Raw genomic sequence first — 22,465 nt, 5'->3', positions numbered from 1 at the left:
TGGGGGAGTATCACAGGGATGGTGAAGAAACTGAGCTGGCAGGCTGCTGAAGATTGACGTAAACTGTCTTAAGAAAGTCTACAAACAAAGTTTCAAGAACTGGCTTTAAGTACCCTACAAATATACTTACAAACCCCTAAATATCACTCCATAGAGATTGCAAGGATAAGATTAGAGTAATTACAGCATCCACAGAGGCATTGAAATAATCTTTCTTCCCTGCTCCATACATGTGAATAGAACAGGAAGAAGCCCTAAAAGCTGGTGCAATGGGATGACATACACTCTGCCATGCACTTCACAGTGGTTTACAGAGTATAGATATAGATGTATGTGGTAGGATTAAGATCAATTGTATCCTGACATGATGTAAGTGGCGTAACTTCGACTTTATCTTTGCTGTGTACACAAAAGTTTTATTTAGTCACTTTCTTTGTCTGTGCTGTTTGAATTAAAGTTATACATGTAAAAAAGATCTGTGGATGAGGTCTAAACTAGAAGACAAATCTGGAAATATAATTTTAAAAATTGTTAAATTTTATTGTGCATTAATAATGTCTATTTTCTTACAGTTCAAGTATGCAAAGATTTCATCTGCGGTGAATGGAAATGTGAAGAAGGGAGTCATCTTCTCAACATATTCAGCACTTATAGGTGAATCATCTCAGTCTGGTGGAAAATATAAAACTAGATTGAAGCAGTTGTTGCAATGGTGTGGCGATGACTTTGATGGGCCAGTGGTGTTCGATGAGTGCCATCGTGCCAAGAATTTGTGTCCTGTTGGTTCCTCGAAACCAACCAAGACTGGCCTTACGGTATGTCTCTACTATCTGCTTTTTGCCTCACAGAAGGCTAAACAAATGTACATATTCAATATACTAATTGAATGAAAAGAATATTTCAGTGGACAAAGGAATTTGTTGCATACTTTATGAACATTTCTTGTAATGTATTCAATGTGTATTAGAATGATCACAACAGAAATACAGTTCATTTATGTTACAATTTCCCACCAAGTTCTTGACTGCTTCTTTTACTTTAACATTAATATTATTGTTATTGATGACATAGATTTTTAATATTTGTCATTGCCTATGTTATTGACACTCCAATGCCAATACAAAGTTTTGTGTGGGGTGTGGACACTCTCCTTTAAACCAATAACATTTTGGGCTTTTAAAGCAAACATTTTAATAATTTGGAAGTACTGACGTGCATAAAGCATCCTATTCTCAGGTTGGATACCAAAGTTGTTCTGTTAACAGAGACAGGCTTGTCATTTGCACTTCAGCTGCTTTCATATCTGGATCAGTTGCTTTTCTTGTTCCCAGTATACTATTCAGTAACAGAAGATACTTTTCATCTACTGGCATTGTTCCTGGGTTAGTGCAAAATTGTAATACAAATTTTCTCTTGTCATTAGTTTGAGCATGTTAAAATATTTGAATATTCATTCTTATCACTTGATGTAAAAATAAAGCCTAATGGGCACCAATGGATTAAGTAGTTACTGTTATATTTTAAACAGTCAGTCATATTCCAGAATTAGATTTTCACTCTGCAGTGCAGTGTGCACTGATATGAAACTTCCTGGCAGATTAAAACTGTGTGTCGGACCGAGACTTGAACTCGGGACCTTTGCCTTTTGCGGGCAAGTGCTCTATCATCTGAGCTACCCAAACATGACTCACACCCCATCCTTACAGCTTTACTTCTGCCAGTACCTTGTCTCCTACCTTCCAAACTACACAGCTCCTATCCTGCAAACCTTGCAGAACTAGCAATCCCGAAAGAAAGAATATTGTGGAGACATGGCTTAGCCAGATGTTTCCAGAATGAGATTTTCACTCTGCAGTGTTGATATTAAACTTTCTGGCAGATTAAAACTGTGTGCCGGACCGAGACTCGAACTCGGGACCTTTGCCTTTCACGGGCAAGTGCTCTACCGCTGAGCTACCCAAGCACGACTCACACCTCGTCCTCACAGCTTTACTTCTGCCAGTACCTCATCTCCTACATTCCACACTTCACAGAAGACGAAGTATTGGCAGAAGTAAAGCTGTGAGGACGGTGCGTGAGTTGAGCTCGGGTAGCTCAGACAGTAGAGCCCTTGTCCGCAAAAGGCGGAAGTCCCAGGTTCGAGTCTTAGTCCGACACACCGTTTTAATCTGCCAGGAAGTTTCAGTTAATCATATTGTTGCTAATTATAACTTATATAGCAAGACAAAGGTTCTCCATAAATTACACAATGCATTTTTGTCTGAAATTTCATAGTCAAAAGAAGATTGGGAAATGGACAAATGGGGTATCACTTCGAACAGTGTGGGTCTAATTCCGAAAAAAAAGGGTTTATTTGATTGAAAGTAATTGGAGTTTTTAAGAAAAATCTAGCAAATAAATATCCTCTAGGACATCTCGCTTGCTTTTCTAATATATATAGTTGTAATAATAATAGAATACTGATTATTGTTGTAATATATTGTACTTCTAGCTTTCTGAACAAAACACGAGAGTAAAAAATAAAAAGAATAGAAAAAATGTCAAATGTTTTGTGTAATGACTTGCCTAAAAGTCAGAAATAAAATAGAGTAGAGAAATATTTGATGTGCCTTTGAATGAAGTACAGAATTTAAAGTTCAGTTTTTAACTTGTAATCAAGAAAGAGGAGAGTTGTCTGGCTGATTTAGTATACCGTACAGGCTGCTTGGATGTGGTCTTTACAGATTTCTATCACCTGTGCTCGAAGGTGTAAAAAAACTCCAAAAATTTTTGAATAGAGAATCCTTAAACTATCAGGAAAGAGAATGTGTATGGCACAAGAAGTAACATATCTGTGCAAGTGCTGTCGCCACCATTGTTCTTATCCACTCCCTTTTCCCAGTAAAAAAAGAATATAAAAAGTAGAATAAATTGTAACCATAAATCAGAGTGCAGTTAGTTGAAGAATTTTACTTAGTACTCTTTCTACATGGCTAGTGTAGGAGCCTTCCATCTGCTACAGTTTCTTGTTTACGAGTTTTAGTATTTAAGTACTTGATTTTTGCAAAGCAACGTGAACCATGGTTTTCCCTCAGTGTTGGAAGGGCTGTTCATAAAAATTTGTGTTTCCTTTTCCGCTCTACTGAGATTTACACTTTGTTGTATTCTTCTCCTTTTGCTCTAGTAGCATACAGTCCCCCCCATGAACCATGGACCTTGCCGTTGATGGGGAGGCTTGCGTGCCTCAGCGATTCAGATAGCCGTACCGTAGGTGCAACCACAACGGAGGGGTATCTGTTGAGAGGCCAGACAAACGTGTGGTTCCTGAAGAGGGGCAGCAGCCTTTTCAGTAGTTGCAAGGGCAACAGTCTGGATGATTGACTGATCTGGCCTTGTAACAATAACCAAAACGGCCTTGCTGTGTTGGTACTGCGAACGGCTGAAAGCAAGGGGAAACTACAGCCGTAATTTTTCCCGAGGGCATGCAGCTTTACTGTATGATTAAATGATGATGGCGTCCTCTTTGGTAAAATATTCCCGAGGTAAAATAGTCCCCCATTCGGATCTCCAGGCGGGGACTACTCAAGAGGATGTTATTATCAGGAGAAAGAAAACTGGCGTTCTACGGATCGGAGCGTGGAATGTCAGATCCCTTAATCGGGCAGGTAGGTTAGAAAATTTAAAAAGGGAAATGGATAGGTTGAAGTTAGATATAGTGGGAATTACTGAAGTTCGGTGGCAGGAGGAACAAGACTTCTGGTCAGGTGACTACAGGATTATAAACACAAAATCAAATAGGGGTAAGTCAGGAGTAGGTTTAATAATGAATAGGAAAATAGGAATGCGGGTAAGCTACTACAAACAGCATAGTGAACGCATTATTGTGGCCAAGATAGATACGAAGCCCACACCTACTACAGTAGTACAAGTTTACATGCCAACTGGCTCTGCAGATGACGAAGAAATTGAAGAAATGTATGATGAAATAAAAGAAATTGTTCAGATTGTGAAGGGAGACGAAAATTTAATAGTCATGAGTGACTGGAATTCAAGTGTAGGAAAAGGGAGAGAAGGAAACATAGTAGGTGAATATGGATTGGGGCTAAGAAATGAAAGAGGAAGCCACCTGGTAGAATTTTGCACATAGCACAACATAATCATAACTAACACTTGGTTTAAGAATCATGAAAGAAGGTTGTACACATGGAAGAACCCTGGAGATACTAAAAGGTATCAGGTAGATTATATAATGGTAAGACAGAGATTTAGGAACCAGGTTTTAAATTGTAAGACATTTCCAGGGGCAGATGTGGACTCTGACCACAATCTATTGGTTATGACCTGTAGATTAAAACTGAAGAAACTGCAAAAAGGTGGGAATTTAAGGAGATGGGACCTGGATAAACTGAAAAAACCAGAGGTTGTACAGAGTTTCAGGGAGAGCATAAGGGAACAATTGACAGGAATGGGGGAAAGAAATACAGTAGAAGAAGAATGGGTAACTTTGAGGAATGAAGTAGTGAAGGCAGCAGAGGATCAAGTAGGTAAAAAGACGAGGGCTAGTAGAAATCCTTGGGTAACAGAAGAAATATTGAATTTAATTGATGAAAGGAGAAAATATAAAAATGCAGTAAATGAAGCAGGCAAAAAGTAATACAAACGTCTCAAAAATGAGATCGACACGAAGTGCAAAATGGCTAAGCAGGGATGGCTAGAGGGACAAATGTAAGGATGTAGAGGCCTATCTCACTAGGGGTAAGATAGATACTGCCTACAGGAAAATTAAAGAGACCTTTGGAGATAAGAGAACGACTTGTATGAATATCAAGAGCTCAGATGGAAACCCAGTTCTAAGCAAAGAAGGGAAAGCAGAAAGGTGGAAGGAGTATATAGAGGGTTTATACAAGGGCGATGTACTTGTGGACAATATTATGGAAATGGAAGAGGATGTAGATGAAGATGAAATGGGAGATATGATATTGCGTGAAGAGTTTGACAGAGCACTGAAAGACCTGAGTCGAAACAAGGCCCCCGGAGTAGACAACATTCCATTGGAAATACTGACGGCCTTGGGAGAGCCAGTCCTGACAAAACTCTACCATCTGGTGAGCAAGATGTATGAAACAGGCGAAATACCCACAGACTTCAAGAAGAATATAATAATTCCAATCCCAAAGAAAGGAGGTGTTGACAGATGTGAAAATTACCAGACTATCAGTTTAATAAGTCACAGCTGCAAAATACTAACACGAATTCTTTACAGACGAATGGAAAAACTAGTAGAAGCCAACCTCGGGGAAGGTCAGTTTGGATTCCGTAGAAACACTGGAACACGTGAGGCAATACTGACCTTACGACCTATCTTAGAAGAAAGATTAAGGAAAGGCAAACCTACGTTTCTAGCATTTGTAGACTTAGATAAAGCTTTTGACAATGTTGACTGGAATACTCTCTTTCAAATTCTAAAGGTGGCAGGGGTAAAATACAGGGAGCGAAAGGCTATTTACAATTTGTACAGAAACCAGATGGTAGTTCTAAGAGTCGAGGGACATGAAAGGGAAGCAGTGGTTGGGAAGGGAGTAAGACAGGGTTGTAGCCTCTCCTCGATGTTGTTCAATCTGTATATTGAGCAAGCAGTAAAGGAAACAAAAGAAAAATTCGGAGTAGGTATTAAAATTCATGGAGAAGAAATAAAAACTTTGAGGTTCGCCGATGACATTGTAATTCTGTCAGAGACAGCAAAGGACTTGGAAGAGCAGTTGAATGGAATGGACAGTGTCTTGAAAGGAGGATATAAGATGAACATCAACAAAAGCAAAACAAGGATAATGGAATGTAGTCTAATTAAGTCGGGTGATGCTGAGGGAATTAGATTAGGAAATGAGGCACTTAAATTAGTAGTAAAGGAGTTTTGCTATTTGGGGAGCAAAATAACTGATGATGGTCGAAGTAGAGAGGATATAAAATGTAGGCTGGCAATGGCAAGGAAAGCGTTTCTGAAGAAGAGAAATTTGTTAACATCCAGTATTGATTTAAGTGTCAGGAAGTCATTTCTGAAAGTATTCTTATGGAGTGTAGCCATGTATGGAAGTGAAACATGGACAAAAAATAGTTTGGACAAGAAGAAAATAGAAGCTTTCGAAATGTGGTGCTACAGAAGAATGCTGAAGATTAGATGGGTAGATCACATAACTAATGAGGAAGTATTGAATAGGATTGGGGAGAAGAGAAGTTTGTGGCACAACTTAACCAGAAGAAGGGATCGGTTGGTAGGACATGTTCTGAGGCATCAAGGGATCACCAATTTAGTATTGGAGGGCAGCGTGGAGGGTAAAAATCGTAGAGGGAGACCAAGAGATGAATACACTAAGGAGATTCAGAAGGATGTAGGTTGCAGTAGGTACTGGGAGATGAAAAAGCTTGCACAGGATAGAGTAGCATGGAGAGCTGCATCAAACCAGTCTCAGGACTGAAGACCACAACAACAACAGCATACTGTGTGAATCTACCATAAATGCTGATAGCATAAGAGAAAAGTATAATGAGGAATGGAGTAGGAGAGTGACAGAACCCAACATTGTTCAACATCTGTTGGAATACATGATGTACTAAGGTGCGAGGCATAACTAAAAATAAAATATTAATGAGCCCCAAGGAGAGAAGAAATGGGAGAAGAGGACGTTAGTGAAATGGAAGTGAGTCCAAGAGTGTAACAGGTTGAGGCATTTTAAGATGGAGAGTGAGTTATGATGCCTGCAATTCACGGAAACTAATGCAGAGTAGGAAGATCCAGATGCCTTGTGTAGTGTAGCAGGTACTCAGGTCTATTGAGTCAAGCCACAGAACCAGCTCTGCGATTGAGTACTGCACATCCGAAATGTACACAGTTCTTCTGTGTTCGTTCATGTATTCTGCAAGTTTGGCGGCAGCATCATTATCTAGAAAGCTGTGCAGTGAACTTGTCGGCTACTAAATGATTTGAGTAATTTCTTGTATTGCTCTGCCTTCAACTTTCTATGTTTTGGCATTGGTAAGGCTTGAGAAGGGCCTCTGCCATCTGTTTAAATAAAACAGTTTAAGTTGTTGATGTTCGTGCACTTCCTTAATGTAGCAAATAATTACGCATTTTTTAATATGCTGCAGGACACTGCTTCAATGTAGAAATTAAAATAGTCGTCTTTTCTGTATACATTTGTGGCAGTCGTTGTCTTCAAGGAGAGTCTCGAGGTCCTCAGGTCATTTTAATAGCGAATAAGAAAACTAATAGCTGATCATTTTCAGAAATATTGATTTGCGTAGATCAATACAGTTCGAACAGTATTCCTACTTCCGCTATAAGCCAAAACCTTTTTCCAAAGCTCTCCAATTGAGACACAAATGCATAATAAAGAGACTGTGACCACAGCACAATGTAACATACGTTTCTGTATTATTATGACTGAGATAACTTTGGTGCCAGGTGCTGGTATTTATAATAAATTGAATCATCAATTGTTGAAACCAAATTAAGCCATTTTTTTACACTTTACAGGATAAACAATAAACTGAATACTGCCACATGTATTATTGCTACATTACTCGAATTTTTCAGAACTGTGACTTCATTCTGATTCTATTGAGAGAGAAATAATTAACTTAGAGTACGCCATTTCGATATTTAATGATTTGAAAGTTTTGTGACTTAATAAATTAAAAGCACCAGTTTGCTTATTTGGTTTCAACAATTTACAAACATATTTTTTGCTTTTTTAGGATTTAATTGTATGAACACTTCATATTACATTAGCATGGTCTGACTAACTAGAAAAAACTAAATTATTTTAGCAGCAATAATGATTTAGTGCACATTAGTCAACCTCTGGCCAAGAAAGCACTTTTTCGTAGAGTGATCTCTTTGCAGCAGGCATGTATTCAATGACTTTCTTCATATCTTCTGTCTTCATTCTGGAAATAAGTACTTGGTATGCTGGGTAGGCCATTGGAATGCTGTCCATTAATTCTAGAAAGATGTGCTCATGTCTTTTTCTTAAGTGACAAAGACTTTATATCGTCATGAATGAGTGCAAGGGTATTGTTGTGTCTTCTTCTTGTTTGGGTTTTTCCCACGTTTTCAACAGACGTGATTCCCTTAAGTAGCAGTTTACAGACTCGAAATGCGTGCGAATTTGTCACTGCACCTATATTCAGGAAAGCTTTCTTGCAAATATTTCTGCTTTCAATTCCAATCAATATATGGTAAAGGAATGTTACATCCCTACAGTTTTCACAACATTCTGTATCAGATTTCTGAGGACGCCTCTGCTTTACTCCCTTTGCTCCAATAAGGTGCTGCAGATGTAAGTCTGGGTGTCATTGGTAGGAAGATCAAGAAATTTTGCCAAAATATTATTGTGTTTCATTACGTCAATGGAGTCATAACATTTCATTCTGCTGCTGAAAGGAAATTAATAATATATGATTGGTATTTCTGGAAATATGGATATTATTTACATTTATACAGTTTCCTACAGTTGTTCCAAGGAAGATTGATATTTAACTGCAAGATTCTCTAACTGCTTTCCCTGGAACATAATCACCTCTGTAATTTCCATAAGGCAGGCCTTTGGTGTGAGCTGTCTTTACCTTACGTCTATCATAATCTGCACTACTATTATTCCTTTCTGGAGCCATAGTAATACAACCAACTGCCGCTCAGTGAACATTAACAGTGACTGTTAGTGCCACAACAAAGGAAGTGGATAATTTTATCAAAGATGTGTAGTATTAGAGAAAAACAGATTTTGCCTGGTAATGAGCAGCATCTGCTGAAACGAAATAAGTCAGTGACTTATTTGGTTTCAAGAACAAACAGCATAAAGTGCACCACACACCACCTTTTCTACCATTTGTAGGAGCATGATGTGCTTCATTTCAACACCAAATGATAGATTATATCTTAAAAGTACTATTCCATGAAAAAAATTAAAACTGAAAATTTTGACTTATTTGTTTCGACAATTTGCGATTCAATTGTATTTGCTAGAACATACTAGGACAATGCTATCAAATTAATTTACTTATTTAACTCCTGATAATTACAAACAGTGAAAAGGTATAAACAAAGAGCACTATTGATTTTTTAAAAAGCCTGCAAACCATACTTGTGAGGGTAAAAAGTTTAAATAATACCAGAATAACAATAAAAATCCAGGGTGGAACAATGACAAAATAATAAAAAGAATAGGTTGGTACTCACCATATAGCATAGATGTTGGGTTGCAGACAGACAGGGGCGGTGGCAAGGGGGCTGCTATAGGCTGCCCCCTCCCCCAATGGAGTATCATATTTCATTGGATAAAATGTCTTCAAAAATCAGCGAATATATTACTCCAACAGATTCAATCTTTTTTTTTTTAATACTTATGTAGCGATATAGGTTACAATGTATTTCAAACACATTTTAACAAAAGAATAAGAGTGAAAAGTAGCTTACTATCTAAACCAAGAAATATCATTTAACTTAAAATAGACGTCTTATTATTTATTAAAACACATTTTTTACCCTGAACTCCAAAATAGTTATCAAAAACTTCTTTAAGCAACAGTAAATTTTACCAATTTGTGTTGTGCCTATCTGCGACTAGGGAATAATAAAATACTGCTGGATACACAGTGGAACATATTGAGAAATTCGTATGTACACATCGTTTCTTGGAAGTGAAACATTATTAAATTGAAAGTAAATATGATGTCTTTGGCGTGCTACTGTTCTTCAAAATAAATTTATATTCTTGAACTGTTTTATTGTGTAATGAAGGGGATGGCTGTTATCCTGTGACTTTGTTCGGTTGTCAAACATCATAAACAAACATGAAATTTGCATAGCCTGGTTGTGGTCTTTTAGAGGCTGGAGTTAGTAAGAGTGAAAAATTTCTGTAGGGGTGTTGCCCGTGGGGGAATGAGGCGGGGGGGGGGGGGGGGGGGGCTGAAGAAGACAAAAGCTGGAGGAATTATTCACCATGAGGCCAGGACACGAAAATATCATCATTTAACCTGTACAAAGTAAGTAGTGCAGCTGCTGTGTGTTGAAGAATGCCTGTTCTTTGTGTGGCCCAGGATAAGTTTGTTACAGAGCAGTATCACCTGGGTTTCCGTAGCTGCTTTCTGATTTATTGATGGGTCTGGCTCTCGGAGATGAATAAGTTATGGATGGAGATGAAATTGGTTAGTGTGATAATGATCAAAGTTTATGAATCATAATTGGTAGGCTTCAAAGCGTATTTATTTTAGGTACTAGGTATGTGGATCAAGAGAACCGAAAGAGTGTATGAAGCAGTTGCGACAGTTTTTATGGGGCCGAAGGGACTTTTTTTTATTTTGTGCAGCTCAGTTTAGATGGAAGGAACAGTGACTGTGTGATATCTATACAGCATTATTGGCTGGGAGTTCCATGGTGGGGAGTCGGGCCGCCTGTTTAGTGTCCTTTATCTGACTTCGGTGACTTGCACATTGATGTCAGTGATGAAATGGTGACAAAGTCACACACACACACACACACACACACACACACACACACAGACAGACAGAGTCCTGAGCAGAGAGAATCCCCTATCCTGCCAGAAATTGGACCTGGAACCCCACGATCGAGAGTTGACACCGCTGACCACTAGTTCAAGAGCAGCTGACTACGGCGCGGTGCCCAGTAGCTGACGCAGCTTCCGGATCATGTGCTCCCTTCCCTCAGTTATCTCTGGAGAAGAACCTTTGCTTGCAAGAGGGTGCCTTCGGAATGCCAATCATGTGGGACTCAGCTGGTTTGAGGTTTTGGAGGGAATACTGAAAGTACTGAATTTCTGGAACCCCTGTGAAGGAACAGTTTCCCATGAACACTGTAAATGTGACTGAAGAAAGCAAATAAGACAGCTAAAATACTGAAGATTGCTGAATAAAAAAGTATGATCGTCCTTTGGTGTGTAGCATTAGTTTTCTTTATCTTTTTAGCAACATTTTTTCTTGTTAGTTAACGACAAAAAAGATAGCTATAGTTTGTTGTCAGCTATCTTTTTGTTGTAGTCTTTGTTGAATTATTGTTGCCTTACTTATTATTTTTTATTTAATTTTTTTAAAACGAGTGTTGCTGTTACCTATTGTTAAACTAAAGGTATGTGTGTGCTTATTATATTAATATAATGGAAGGAAACATTCCACGTGGGAAAAATTATATATAAAAACAAAGATGAGGTGACTTACCGAACAAAAGCGCTGGCAGGTCGATAGACACACAAACAAACACAAACATACACACAAAATTCAAGCTTTCGCAACAAACTGTTGCCTCATCAGGAAAGAGGGAAGGAGAGGGGAAGACGAAAGGAAGTGGGTTTTAAGGGAGAGGGTAAGTAGTCATTCCAATCCCGGGAGCGGAAAGACTTACCTTAGGGGGAAAAAAGGACAGGTATACACTCGCACACACGCACATATCCATCCACACATACAGACACAAGCAGACATATTTAAAGACAAAGAGTTTGGGCAGAGATGTCAGTCGAGGCAGAAGTGTAGAGGCAAAGAAGTTGTTGAAAGACAGGTGAGGTATGAGTGGCGGCAACTTGAAATTAGCGGAGATTGAGGCCTGGCGGATGACGAGAAGAGAGGATATACTGAAGGGCAAGTTCCCATCTCCGGAGTTCAGATAGGTTGGTGTTGGTGGGAAGTATCCAGATAACCCGGACGGTGTAACACTGTGCCAAGATGTGCTGGCTGTGCACCAAGGCATGTTTAGCCACAGGGTGATCCTCATTACCAACAAACACTGTCTGCCTGTGTCCATTCATGCGAATGGACAGTTTATTGCTGGTCATTCCCACATAGAATGCATCACAGTGTAGGCAGGTCAGTTGGTAAATCACGTGGGTGCTTTCACACGTGGCTCTGCCTCTGATCGTGTACACCTTCCGGGTTACAGGACTGGAGTAGGTGGTGGTGGGAGGGTGCATGGGACAGGTTTTGCATCGGGGGCGGTTACAAGGATAGGAGCCAGAGGGTAGGGAAGAATGCATCACAGTGTAGGCAGGTCAGTTGGTAAATCACGTGGGTGCTTTCACACGTGGCTCTGCCTCTGATCGTGTACACCTTCCGGGTTACAGGACTGGAGTAGGTGGTGGTGGGAGGGTGCATGGGACAGGTTTTGCATCGGGGGCGGTTACAAGGATAGGAGCCAGAGGGTAGGGAAGGTGGTTTGGGGATTTCATAGGGATGAACTAACAGGTTACGAAGGTTAGGTGGACGGCGGAAAGACACTCTTGGCGGAGTGGGGAGGATTTCATGAAGGATGGATCTCATTTCAGGGCAGGATTTGAGGAAGTCGTATCCCTGCTGGAGAGCCACATTCAGAGTCTGGTCCAGTCCCGGAAAGTATCCTGTCACAAGTGGGGCACTTTTGTGGTTCTTCTGTGGGGGATTCTGGGTTTGAGGGGACGAGGAAGTGGCTCTGGTTATTTGCTTCTGTACCAGGTCGGGAGGGTAGTTGCGGGATGCGAAAGCTGTTTTCAGGTTATTGGTGTAATGATTCAGGGATTCCGGATTGGAGCAGATTTGTTTGCCACGAAGACCTAGGCTGTAGGGAAGGGACCGTTTGATGTGGAATGGGTGGCAGCTGTCATAATGGAGGTACTGTTGCTTGTTGGTGGGTTTGATGTGGACGGACGTGTGAAGTTGGCCATTGGACAGGTGGAGGTCAACGTCAAGGAAAGTGGCATGGGATTTGGAGTAGGACCAGGTGAAACTGATGGAACCAAAGGAGTTGAGGTTGGAGAGGAAATTCTGGAGTTCTTCTTCACTGTTAGTCCAGATCATGAAGATGTCATCAATAAATCTGTACCAAACTTTGGGTTGGCAGACTTGGGTAACCAAGAAGGCTTCCTCTAAGCGACCCATGAATAGGTTGGCGTACGAGGGGGCCATCCTGGTGCCCATGGCTGTTCCCTTTAATTGTTGGTATGTCTGGCCCTCAAAAGTGAAGAAGTTGTGGGTCAGGATGAAGCTGGCTAAGGTGATGAGGAAAGAGGTTTTAGGTAGGGTGGCAGGTGATCGGCGTGAAAGGAAATGCTCCATCGCAGCGAGGCCCTGGACGTGCGGAATATTTGTGTATAAGTGGTTGGTGTCCTTGATGAAGGATGGGAGACTGCATGTAATGGGTATCTCTGCCTACGTAGATCAACACCTTCAACCCATTACATGCAGTCTCCCATCCTTCATCAAGGACACCAACCACTTCCTTGAACGCCTGGAATCCTTACCCAATCTGTTACCCCCGGAAACCATCCTTGTAACCATTGATGCCACGTCCTTATACACAAATATTCCGCACGTCCAGGGCCTCGCTGCGATGGAGCATTTCCTTTCACGCCGATCACCTGCCACCCTACCTAAAACCTCTTTCCTCATCACCTTAGCCAGCTTCATCCTGACCCACAACTTCTTCACTTTTGAGGGCCAGACATACCAACAATTAAAGGGAACAGCCATGGGCACCAGGATGGCCCCCTCGTACGCCAACCTATTCATGGGTCGCTTAGAGGAAGCCTTCTTGGTTACCCAAGTCTGCCAACCCAAAGTTTGGTACAGATTTATTGATGACATCTTCATGATCTGGACTAACAGTGAAGAAGAACTCCAGAATTTCCTCTCCAACCTCAACTCCTTTGGTTCCATCAGTTTCACCTGGTCCTACTCCAAATCCCATGCCACTTTCCTTGACGTTGACCTCCACCTGTCCAATGGCCAACTTCACACGTCCGTCCACATCAAACCCACCAACAAGCAACAGTACCTCCATTATGACAGCTGCCACCCATTCCACATCAAACGGTCCCTTCCCTACAGCCTAGGTCTTCGTGGCAAACGAATCTGCTCCAGTCCGGAATCCCTGAATCATTACACCAACAACCTGAAAACAGCTTTCGCATCCCGCAACTACCCTCTCGACCTGGTACAGAAGCAAATAACCAGAGCCACTTCCTCGTCCCCTCAAACCCAGAATCCCCCACAGAAGAACCACAAAAGTGCCCCACTTGTGACAGGATACTTTCCGGGACTGGACCAGACTCTGAATGTGGCTCTCCAGCAGGGATACGACTTCCTCAAATCCTGCCCTGAAATGAGATCCATCCTTCATGAAATCCTCCCCACTCCGCCAAGAGTGTCTTTCCGCCGTCCACCTAACCTTCGTAACCTGTTAGTTCATCCCTATGAAATCCCCAAACCACCTTCCCTACCCTCTGGCTCCTATCCTTGTAACCGCCCCCCGATGCAAAACCTGTCCCATGCACCCTCCCACCACCACCTACTCCAGTCCTGTAACCTGGAAGGTGTACACGATCAGAGGCAGAGCCAGGTGTGAAAGCACCCACGTGATTTACCAACTGACCTGCCTACACTGTGATGCATTCTATGTGGGAATGACCAGCAATAAACTGTCCATTCGCATGAGTGGACACAGGCAGACAGTGTTTGTTGGTAATGAGGATCACCCTGTAGCTAAACATGCCTTGGTGCACAGCCAGCACATCTTGGCACAGTGTTACACCGTCCGGGTTATCTGGATACTTCCCACCAACACCAACCTATCTGAACTCCGGAGATGGGAACTTGCCCTTCAGTATATCCTCTCTTCTCGTCATCCGCCAGGCCTCAATCTCCGCTAATTTCAAGTTGCCGCCACTCATACCTCACCTGTCTTTCAACAACTTCTTTGCCTCTACACTTCTGCCTCGACTGACATCTCTGCCCAAACTCTTTGTCTTTAAATATGTCTGCTTGTGTCTGTATGTGTGGATGGATATGTGCGTGTGTGCGAGTGTATACCTGTCCTTTTTTCCCCCTAAGGTAAGTCTTTCCGCTCCCAGGATTGGAATGACTCCTTACCCTCTCCCTTAAAACCCACTTCCTTTCGTCTTCCCCTCTCCTTCCCTCTTTCCTGATGAGGCAACAGTTTGTTGCGAAAGCTTGAATTTTGTGTGTATGTTTGTGTTTGTTTGTGTGTATATCGACCTGCCAGCGCTTTTGTTCGGTAAGTCACCTCATCTTTGTTTTTATATATAATGCTTATTATATTATGTAGATTCATATATATGCTGGACGCACTAAACTGAATGAGCTGAGTGGAAGATGACATACTCCCTCAGATAGAAAAGTTAAGTTTTTATGAGGCATGCTTTCTGAAATTTGAGTGATACGTCAGTAGCAATGTGTTTTGTATCAAATTGGTGTGAGTGAGAAACTTATACATACTGAAAAATTGTACTGGACTCCAAACAGTTCTGATGTAATTGTATGTAGTCTGTATTTTTTGTGGCAGTTGCATACTGCTTAACTTCAGCTCAAGTAACGGTTGTCTGGTCACTGTTACTTTGGATGTGATACATTGAAACTGCGGGAATGTGATGGTCAATGATTAGGGAGGAGTGTGAGTATATGACACAACTACACAGTTTTAATCTAATTCGCTGCTATATATCGATGAACATCATCAGAGAGAACCGTTTTCTTCAGGTGTACGGGAACAGGTAATAAGCAATGTCTGCCTGCAGTACCGTGGAATGATAATAAGGGAAGCAATGATGTTCAGGGGTAAATGAAAATCATTTCAGCATGTAGGGTGAAATTGGGCCTTTGGTGAAAAGTGTTAGAAATACTTTGACAGACTAAGAATACAGAGAGCTTGTAAGAGAATGTATGAAAGTTACCAAAATGCTCAATCAAAAAGCATCGCAGGTACCTATGGAGATGATTTAGTTGCAGAATATGAATATGCACATTGATAATATTTCTTCAAATATATGTAACAAATTTTGCATACATGAAGCATGCTGTTAGTGTGGCTTTTCACTATACACTGTTTTTCATTATGGGACAGTTACAATTTCCAGAAAAGTTGAAAGCTTTCAGCATGAGTACCCCAGTTGCATTATTTATTTTGTTGAAGCCAGAAGAAATATGGCAACATTTGTCTTCCTTTTGATTTGCTCAGAAGATTACTTTTGTAGTAACTACTCCTTAATATTACTTTTTACAGGTCCTCGAGCTGCAAAATAAACTTCCAAAAGCACGTGTAGTGTACGCATCTGCTACTGGAGCATCTGAACCTCGGAACATGGCGTATATGACACGTTTAGGTATCTGGGGGGAGGGCACGCCCTTCAATGAGTTTAATGACTTTATCTCAGCAGTTGAAAAGCGGTAAGAGAAAGTTATAGTGTCATAAGTTTAATGTAAGTACTTTGTAACTCATTAACCCACAACACATTCTTCAAGAAATACATTTGAATAACGTAAAACTTTGTACGTACTGGGTGTAGTTTTTCACTCCTCTGTCATTATCCTCAAGAACGACAGTTTGCGTTAATGTATTTGGGAATTTTCAGAGTAAAACAGAAAAGAGGAAAGTATGATTCTTTCAGGAGTTGTAGTTTTCGAGATGGTTGAGCTAATATTATATTAATGCCTGAGTACTCTGTGTAAATGTTTTGCCCGGGTGGAAATGTTGAGATAAGAGGGAAAGCTCTCCCCAGAAAACTGCACATATTGTTAGCCTGTTTCTCCTACTAAAAATAGTCTTTGAAGACTTTTTGTGAGATTTCTAGCATTTGGTAGCTGACAGAAGCTCACTATAGAATATTGATAACCTGTGCAAAAGCTGTACAAAAAATAAAACTATAATTCAGAAGTGAATATTGCATTTATTGACACCTGCCCCTCTGAGGAAGAAATTGACAGTGCAAGTTATTTTACGACACACTCAGCGCAAATATACCGTATACTAACGTATTTTTGAATCTGTTATGTTTCAGACCACTGGCTATATTTAGTAGCAATGATGTTAGGGAAATGCAGGTGATTGTCAGCAATTCAAACACACTGGATGTAAACTGCCCTTGTATACTACTATGTTTCGTCAGTGTATTCACTCAAGTGTACTGCAATCAGTTGAGTGCGAGCAGTTTGCTGCATCAGATACACAGGCAACTTTGTATCTAAACCAATGTGCACCACTGTGTCCTATATGTGCAGGGAACTACAGTATATGTAATGCTTGTTCTGAAAAGGATGAATGACTCAAATCAAACATAATTACTTTTTTAATTATGGTAGTTTCATGGTCCCTTGTTAGTTTCTCTCACTGCAACATAACTTATCCTACTTATCCACATAAATCAGTTTTTCTTTCAACTATTTCATGATCCAAATATTTCAATCATTTAACTATATCACCCGAAATTGTTCAAGACTACTTCTGATGTTTGACTGTTAGACACAATCGCCCAAGAGATCAGTTTTGCCACATGCTGCTAATTGATGCCATACATGTATCACTCTGCAATCTTCAAACTGCTGAAAATTCACAATTATACATAATTTTTCATCACAAAATTACTTCTCACATATATTCTGCAAGGGTCACCTCCTCCTGGGGTGGAAACCTCTGTCACAGTGAAGGATGAGGAACCCGTGTGATGTCACCAGATGCAATAAAAAGTGATTCGTATTACTTCATTTATTTCACTGAATACATCTCATCTCTGTAACTTCAGCGGCAGCTGGCGACTTAGCGAGCCAATGAGGAATCTGCTGAACCCGGCAGCTGGCTCCGATAGCCATATCTCACTGCCATCAGCCTTATGCTCGTGTTGGTGCCTTCTAGTAAGCGGGTTGCCACCCGCAGTGTGGAAGATGTACCCCTTTGGAAGCTCTGCCTGGAAGTGGCAATGACTGCAATGCGTGTGCGTTGCAACTCGCGTGCCTTTCTGGGAGCACTCTGTCGCTCCCGAGTCACTGCCTGTGTTGTCCCATCAGATTGACCTCGATGTCAGATGTCTTGTCGAATGTTGATTCTGCCCCTCTGGTCTGGTAGGCCATCTGACCGAGCGATGCTGGAATTTAGAGCAGTTTGTGCCCCAGGCTGGTATGGTGTTGGTAGGTCACCGGACTATCTGTTTGTGACAGGTGATACTATAGGCTAGCTTCTATCAACTGTAGTTACGGATGGGTGGTCATCTCGTAAGGTGGCAGGAGTAAGGAACTACCTCGTACACGAGATGTTACAATATAATAATCAGAGAATTGAGTATGAACTACACAGACACCATTGATCCTACTTGTAGACTGACTTTAACCTTGTGAGGTGAAGTACTTATGGCGTCAAGGAGGGTCTCTACTTTTTGTCATCATTCGTTGTGACTGAATTGGTTTTGCTCTTCACGAGTTGTTAACGGTCCTCCTTTCAGCTACATTTGCTTAACCAATTCGGGTCATCCTCCTTAGTACTTCTTAAATAGTATTATGAGAATAACAGAGCAGGTTGTTCTGCCCTCATGTAACACTTTTCTGCTGAGCTTGCTTGGACTCGCACACGGAAATGTTGATGTCGCAGTCTTAGTGACCGACTAACTGTGTCAAAATGTTTATGCCTAGCGGCTGGTTCATGTCGATACTTCCATGTTCTGGAGCAGTGCCATTCTGTTCAGACTTAGAAACTTGACTCTCATGTTTCCTTATTTTCTTGACGCGTAATAGTTCGATCTTTAGCATGGCTCAAATACTTCACTTTACCACTTTCCAACTCATTATACTAAAGATTAACCTTTTGTGTGTCTTTCTGGCCCACAGCCCGACCGTCACCCTCGACCACTGACTGTCGACTGACTGACTACGGCACCTCGAAAGGGCCAATGGTCTGTCCGAGACCCCCCCCCCCCCCCCCCCCCCCCCCCTCCTCTGTCCCCTTCCCTCTTCCATCCCTGTTGGCGCATAACTATAAGTTCAGGAACATTCTCAAACACAAATGACATTGTACCCTACTGAAACAAGATGCTAATATTGATCTTTTAGTAAAGATATTAATAATACAGGACAGGGAGGACAGATTTAGATTTCAACTAACAGTGCAGCTATCATGAGTGCATCGCAGGTAGTCGTGTAGCCTCAGCATTATTATAACGGCGTATATTACATATTGATTGATGCTTGTACATGACAAAGTTATATTGTAATGTGTGCTGTTAATTGTGCTGAGTCTTTTTATCTACCTACAATGTACTGATGGTAGCTGCGCTCTCTGCTGAAATCTAGATCTGCAATAAGATACAGATGATAATCCAACCAGTACTGACCTTCCTTTTTCTCCGGCACAGGCCACAATTATTCCCATGGAACCAAACTTCATCGTATTAATAATGGTACTCTTAGATATACCAAACGTTTGAGAGTAATGTGAATGTTTCATGGTGCTACTACGTAGGGCGACATTTTTCCCATTGTAGGTTTGGTATCAGAATTTGCTCTGAAACTCTTTTAGTGTATTAAATTTCTAACTCTTCCATATTCGTCTATTGTTTTCATTGGTTGTAGAATGGTGTCTGTGTGGAATATATACTGATAGTTTCAATTGTCTTTCACCGTGCTTGTGTAATTTTGGTCATAAATTCTCTCGTGCTTAATTACTGCATTAATGCAGGTTCCAGTGACAACAGTTATGTGAGAGGCAAATTTTTGTACAAATAATTAATTTTCTTGCTCACCTGTAATCAGAAGAAATTGATTATTATTTTAATATAATGTAATTAGATAAATAAAATATTTACTCACCCACCGGCAGCAGGAGAACACATGAAAAAGATTTTACTTATGCAAGTTTTCGAAGCAAGTGGCACCTTCTTCTGGCAGGAGGTTTGAAGGGGAAGGAAGAAGGGTGAAGGAAAAGACTGGAGAGTTTTAGGAAAAGAGTTAGAGTTCAGAAAAGTCACCCAGAACCCCGAGCAGGGGATACTTACTAGACGGAATGAGAAGGAAAGACCATACCCCTTTTTCTAAACCTCACTAGTCCTTTTCCTTCTTATAGCCTTGTTTCTGGATTTCATTTTTATCAGTTGATTAGATTGTATGTGCAACAGTTGTGATGCTTCTGTATGTGTTCAAGTTTCAGAAATAGGATTGGTTTTGTTAGAGCATAACCATATAGTTAACTGATGTTTGCTTTGAGACAAAGTGTATTGCAGTTGAAAATTGTAGATGTAAGTTAGAACAGCTTCCTGCAATTACCATCAGTAGCACATTTTGGAAGAAAAGCTTTACAGAATGTGGTGAATTGCATATGTGTAATGGAGCAATTTTATATTAAATTCTTACTTTTACATAGTTTGGAAGATCTGACAGTAACTTTGAGGCTAAAAAGAGAGACCGAAGAAGCTGTGGACGAGAAGGAAAAATACAGGAAGAAACTTTACTTTTGAAAGTTGTAGAATCACACTGAGATTAGCTTTATTTGAAGCCAAAAGGTTCTTATTGTCACCTGGCACAAAAATGGAAAAAATGACATACGGAAGAAATAGGGAAACAGAAATCTCAACAGTGATTGTTAAAGTTTGCGTAAATGTTTACAGTTATTCAAATTGTTTTGTTCCTGTTTTGTGTTTCACTCTTTTAGTCTCAGTTTCTGATGTATCAGAGTGTAGATGTTAAATTGACTCATTTAATTGCCGAAGCCATTGTTTATCTGTATGTTGACAATAGTTCTATGAAAGAGTTAAAGGTTTTTTCCCCTTCTTTTTCAGAGGAGTTGGTGCTATGGAAATTGTGGCAATGGATATGAAATTACGAGGAATGTATATTGCACGGCAGCTCAGTTTCCACGGCGTTTCATTCAAAGTAGATGAAGTTTCCTTATCAGATGAATTTATCAGAGTTTATGATGCATCTGTAAAGTTGGTGAGCCACTCCTTGTTATCCAGTAATAATTGGAAATGATAAGTAATAAAACCTGCATGCACCACCTTCAAGAGCACCAGAACATTAAACCAGTAGGCTTGGGAAAATTGTAGGTTCTGATCTTTATACAGTTTCCCCCACTTTATAGAGAGCTCCTTGCTCTTTCAACTGAGAATGTAAGTTGTGTGGTTGTTAATAGTGGTAACTTTGTGACTGGCATAGTTGTTAGGAATACCACTCAGATACCTGCTAACTACATTTATGAATTGGTTTGAAATATGGAGGCAATAGTGCAGGTGTCTAGCTTCTATAACATTGCTTCAGAATTCAGTAAACTCTTTTACATACCAGCACATGGAGGATAATATATGATTTTCGTACTGTAGTAACAAAGTAGCCATATTCTCAGTCAGCAAATTATTGCCCCTGCCCCTGAAACTAGGTCATCTGACACTGAAGACACACAGCTTGTGTAACTCGTACACATGCAGCTGTGACTCGAAATCTGCTGACATGTGGATTATATTGGCTAACGTAACATGTAAGATAGTATATCACTACTCGCCAAATAAAAGGCACAGCAAGTAGGGGCTGTGCATTTAAAAAGAGGCAAAACGTTTCTTAACTACTCGTTCTACCTCAAAAGCTTTTCTTAGCTACTTGTTCTTCCTCAAACTGTTTTCCAACACCGTCCACTGAGCAAAGGCGCCCTCGGGCTCTCCCCGTCTCACTCACGCACATGCCCGGGTATTGTAGGGAGCTGCTCAAACACTCCAGCTCTCTTGCATTTGGCCTCTGCAGTACAGTTGCGTGGACTGTGATAGGGCTGTGAGACAGCCCACCCCTACCCACCAGTGCCTGCTTGTGCCCTGCTGGAACAGCCTCTGCTGCCCTAATGTGATCCTTCCTAACCTTCTACTGGTATGTTCCACCTTAATTTCCCTACTACCTACACCTGTCGAGTAGTGTTGGTAGACCCCCCTCCCCCCATACATGAGCATGTCCGTGCGTCATGCATGTGAGAGGGGAGAGGTGTAACAGGGACCCTTCACTGATTTGTTTGTGCTCATGTCACGCTTGCAGCTCCTGTCACCCCAAGATGATGCCACAGAAGGTCATGAAACCAGAAGGCTGAAAAAGCATAAACACTGTGCTGCTTTGGATCACGTTCAAATTCCCATGAAAGATTTTTGAAGGTTCCTTACTTTTCTACCTGTATACCAGAGAAAAAATTGTGGTCGTGTTACACTCCAAAGGGAACAGGTCACGTTCAGTGGTGTTGCAGCTCCACGTTTTCCTTAGACAAAGGTTGAATCATCTTGGGGAGTTGTTGACAGAGTCAAAGATCGCCAAAAATGTCATTTTATTGCTCATGGCACTGCAAACTGTTGTTTTCGACCATGTTACTCTTGGGAATCAGTGTCCCAAGGGAAGGGATGGTTTCATTGATGCCCTTTATACCATCCCCCAAGGCCTTTTCTTCTCAAGTATGAGTGACAGTGTGTCTGAAAAATTTTCCTCAGCACCCATAATAAAACTGTGGATTTGATTTCACTGCTGGGTGTCACAGTTACTGGAGAGTTTTCAGGATATAAGTTGAAATGTGAGTAAGAGAATGTGTGACAACCTTCCCATCATGTGACTCGTCTGTGGTGGCATTGGACATAATTGTGGTGAAATTTGGTGCCAATGTGACATCATTAAACTTTGCATCACGATGGGAGACAGTTATGGAGTTTCAAGC

At 40.9% G+C, this 22,465-nt stretch overlaps 1 protein-coding gene across 2 annotated transcripts in view; it reads left to right on the top strand.

Annotated features, from left to right (window-relative positions):
• LOC126419189 (protein strawberry notch) overlaps positions 1-22,465 on the top strand; it is a 299,812-nt gene that overhangs the window by 107,408 nt on the left and 169,939 nt on the right. For both annotated transcript variants that reach the window (XM_050086323.1, XM_050086324.1), the window contains 3 exons: positions 573-815; positions 16,034-16,197; positions 20,568-20,721. In XM_050086323.1, coding sequence (XP_049942280.1) covers positions 573-815; positions 16,034-16,197; positions 20,568-20,721 — 561 coding nt within the window. The remainder of the gene's footprint in view (positions 1-572; positions 816-16,033; positions 16,198-20,567; positions 20,722-22,465) is intronic.

The sequence above is a fragment of the Schistocerca serialis genome, chromosome 9 (assembly GCF_023864345.2).
Source record: "Schistocerca serialis cubense isolate TAMUIC-IGC-003099 chromosome 9, iqSchSeri2.2, whole genome shotgun sequence".
Lineage (NCBI taxonomy): Eukaryota > Metazoa > Arthropoda > Insecta > Orthoptera > Acrididae > Schistocerca > Schistocerca serialis.
This window is presented reverse-complemented; position numbering and strand designations above follow the sequence as displayed.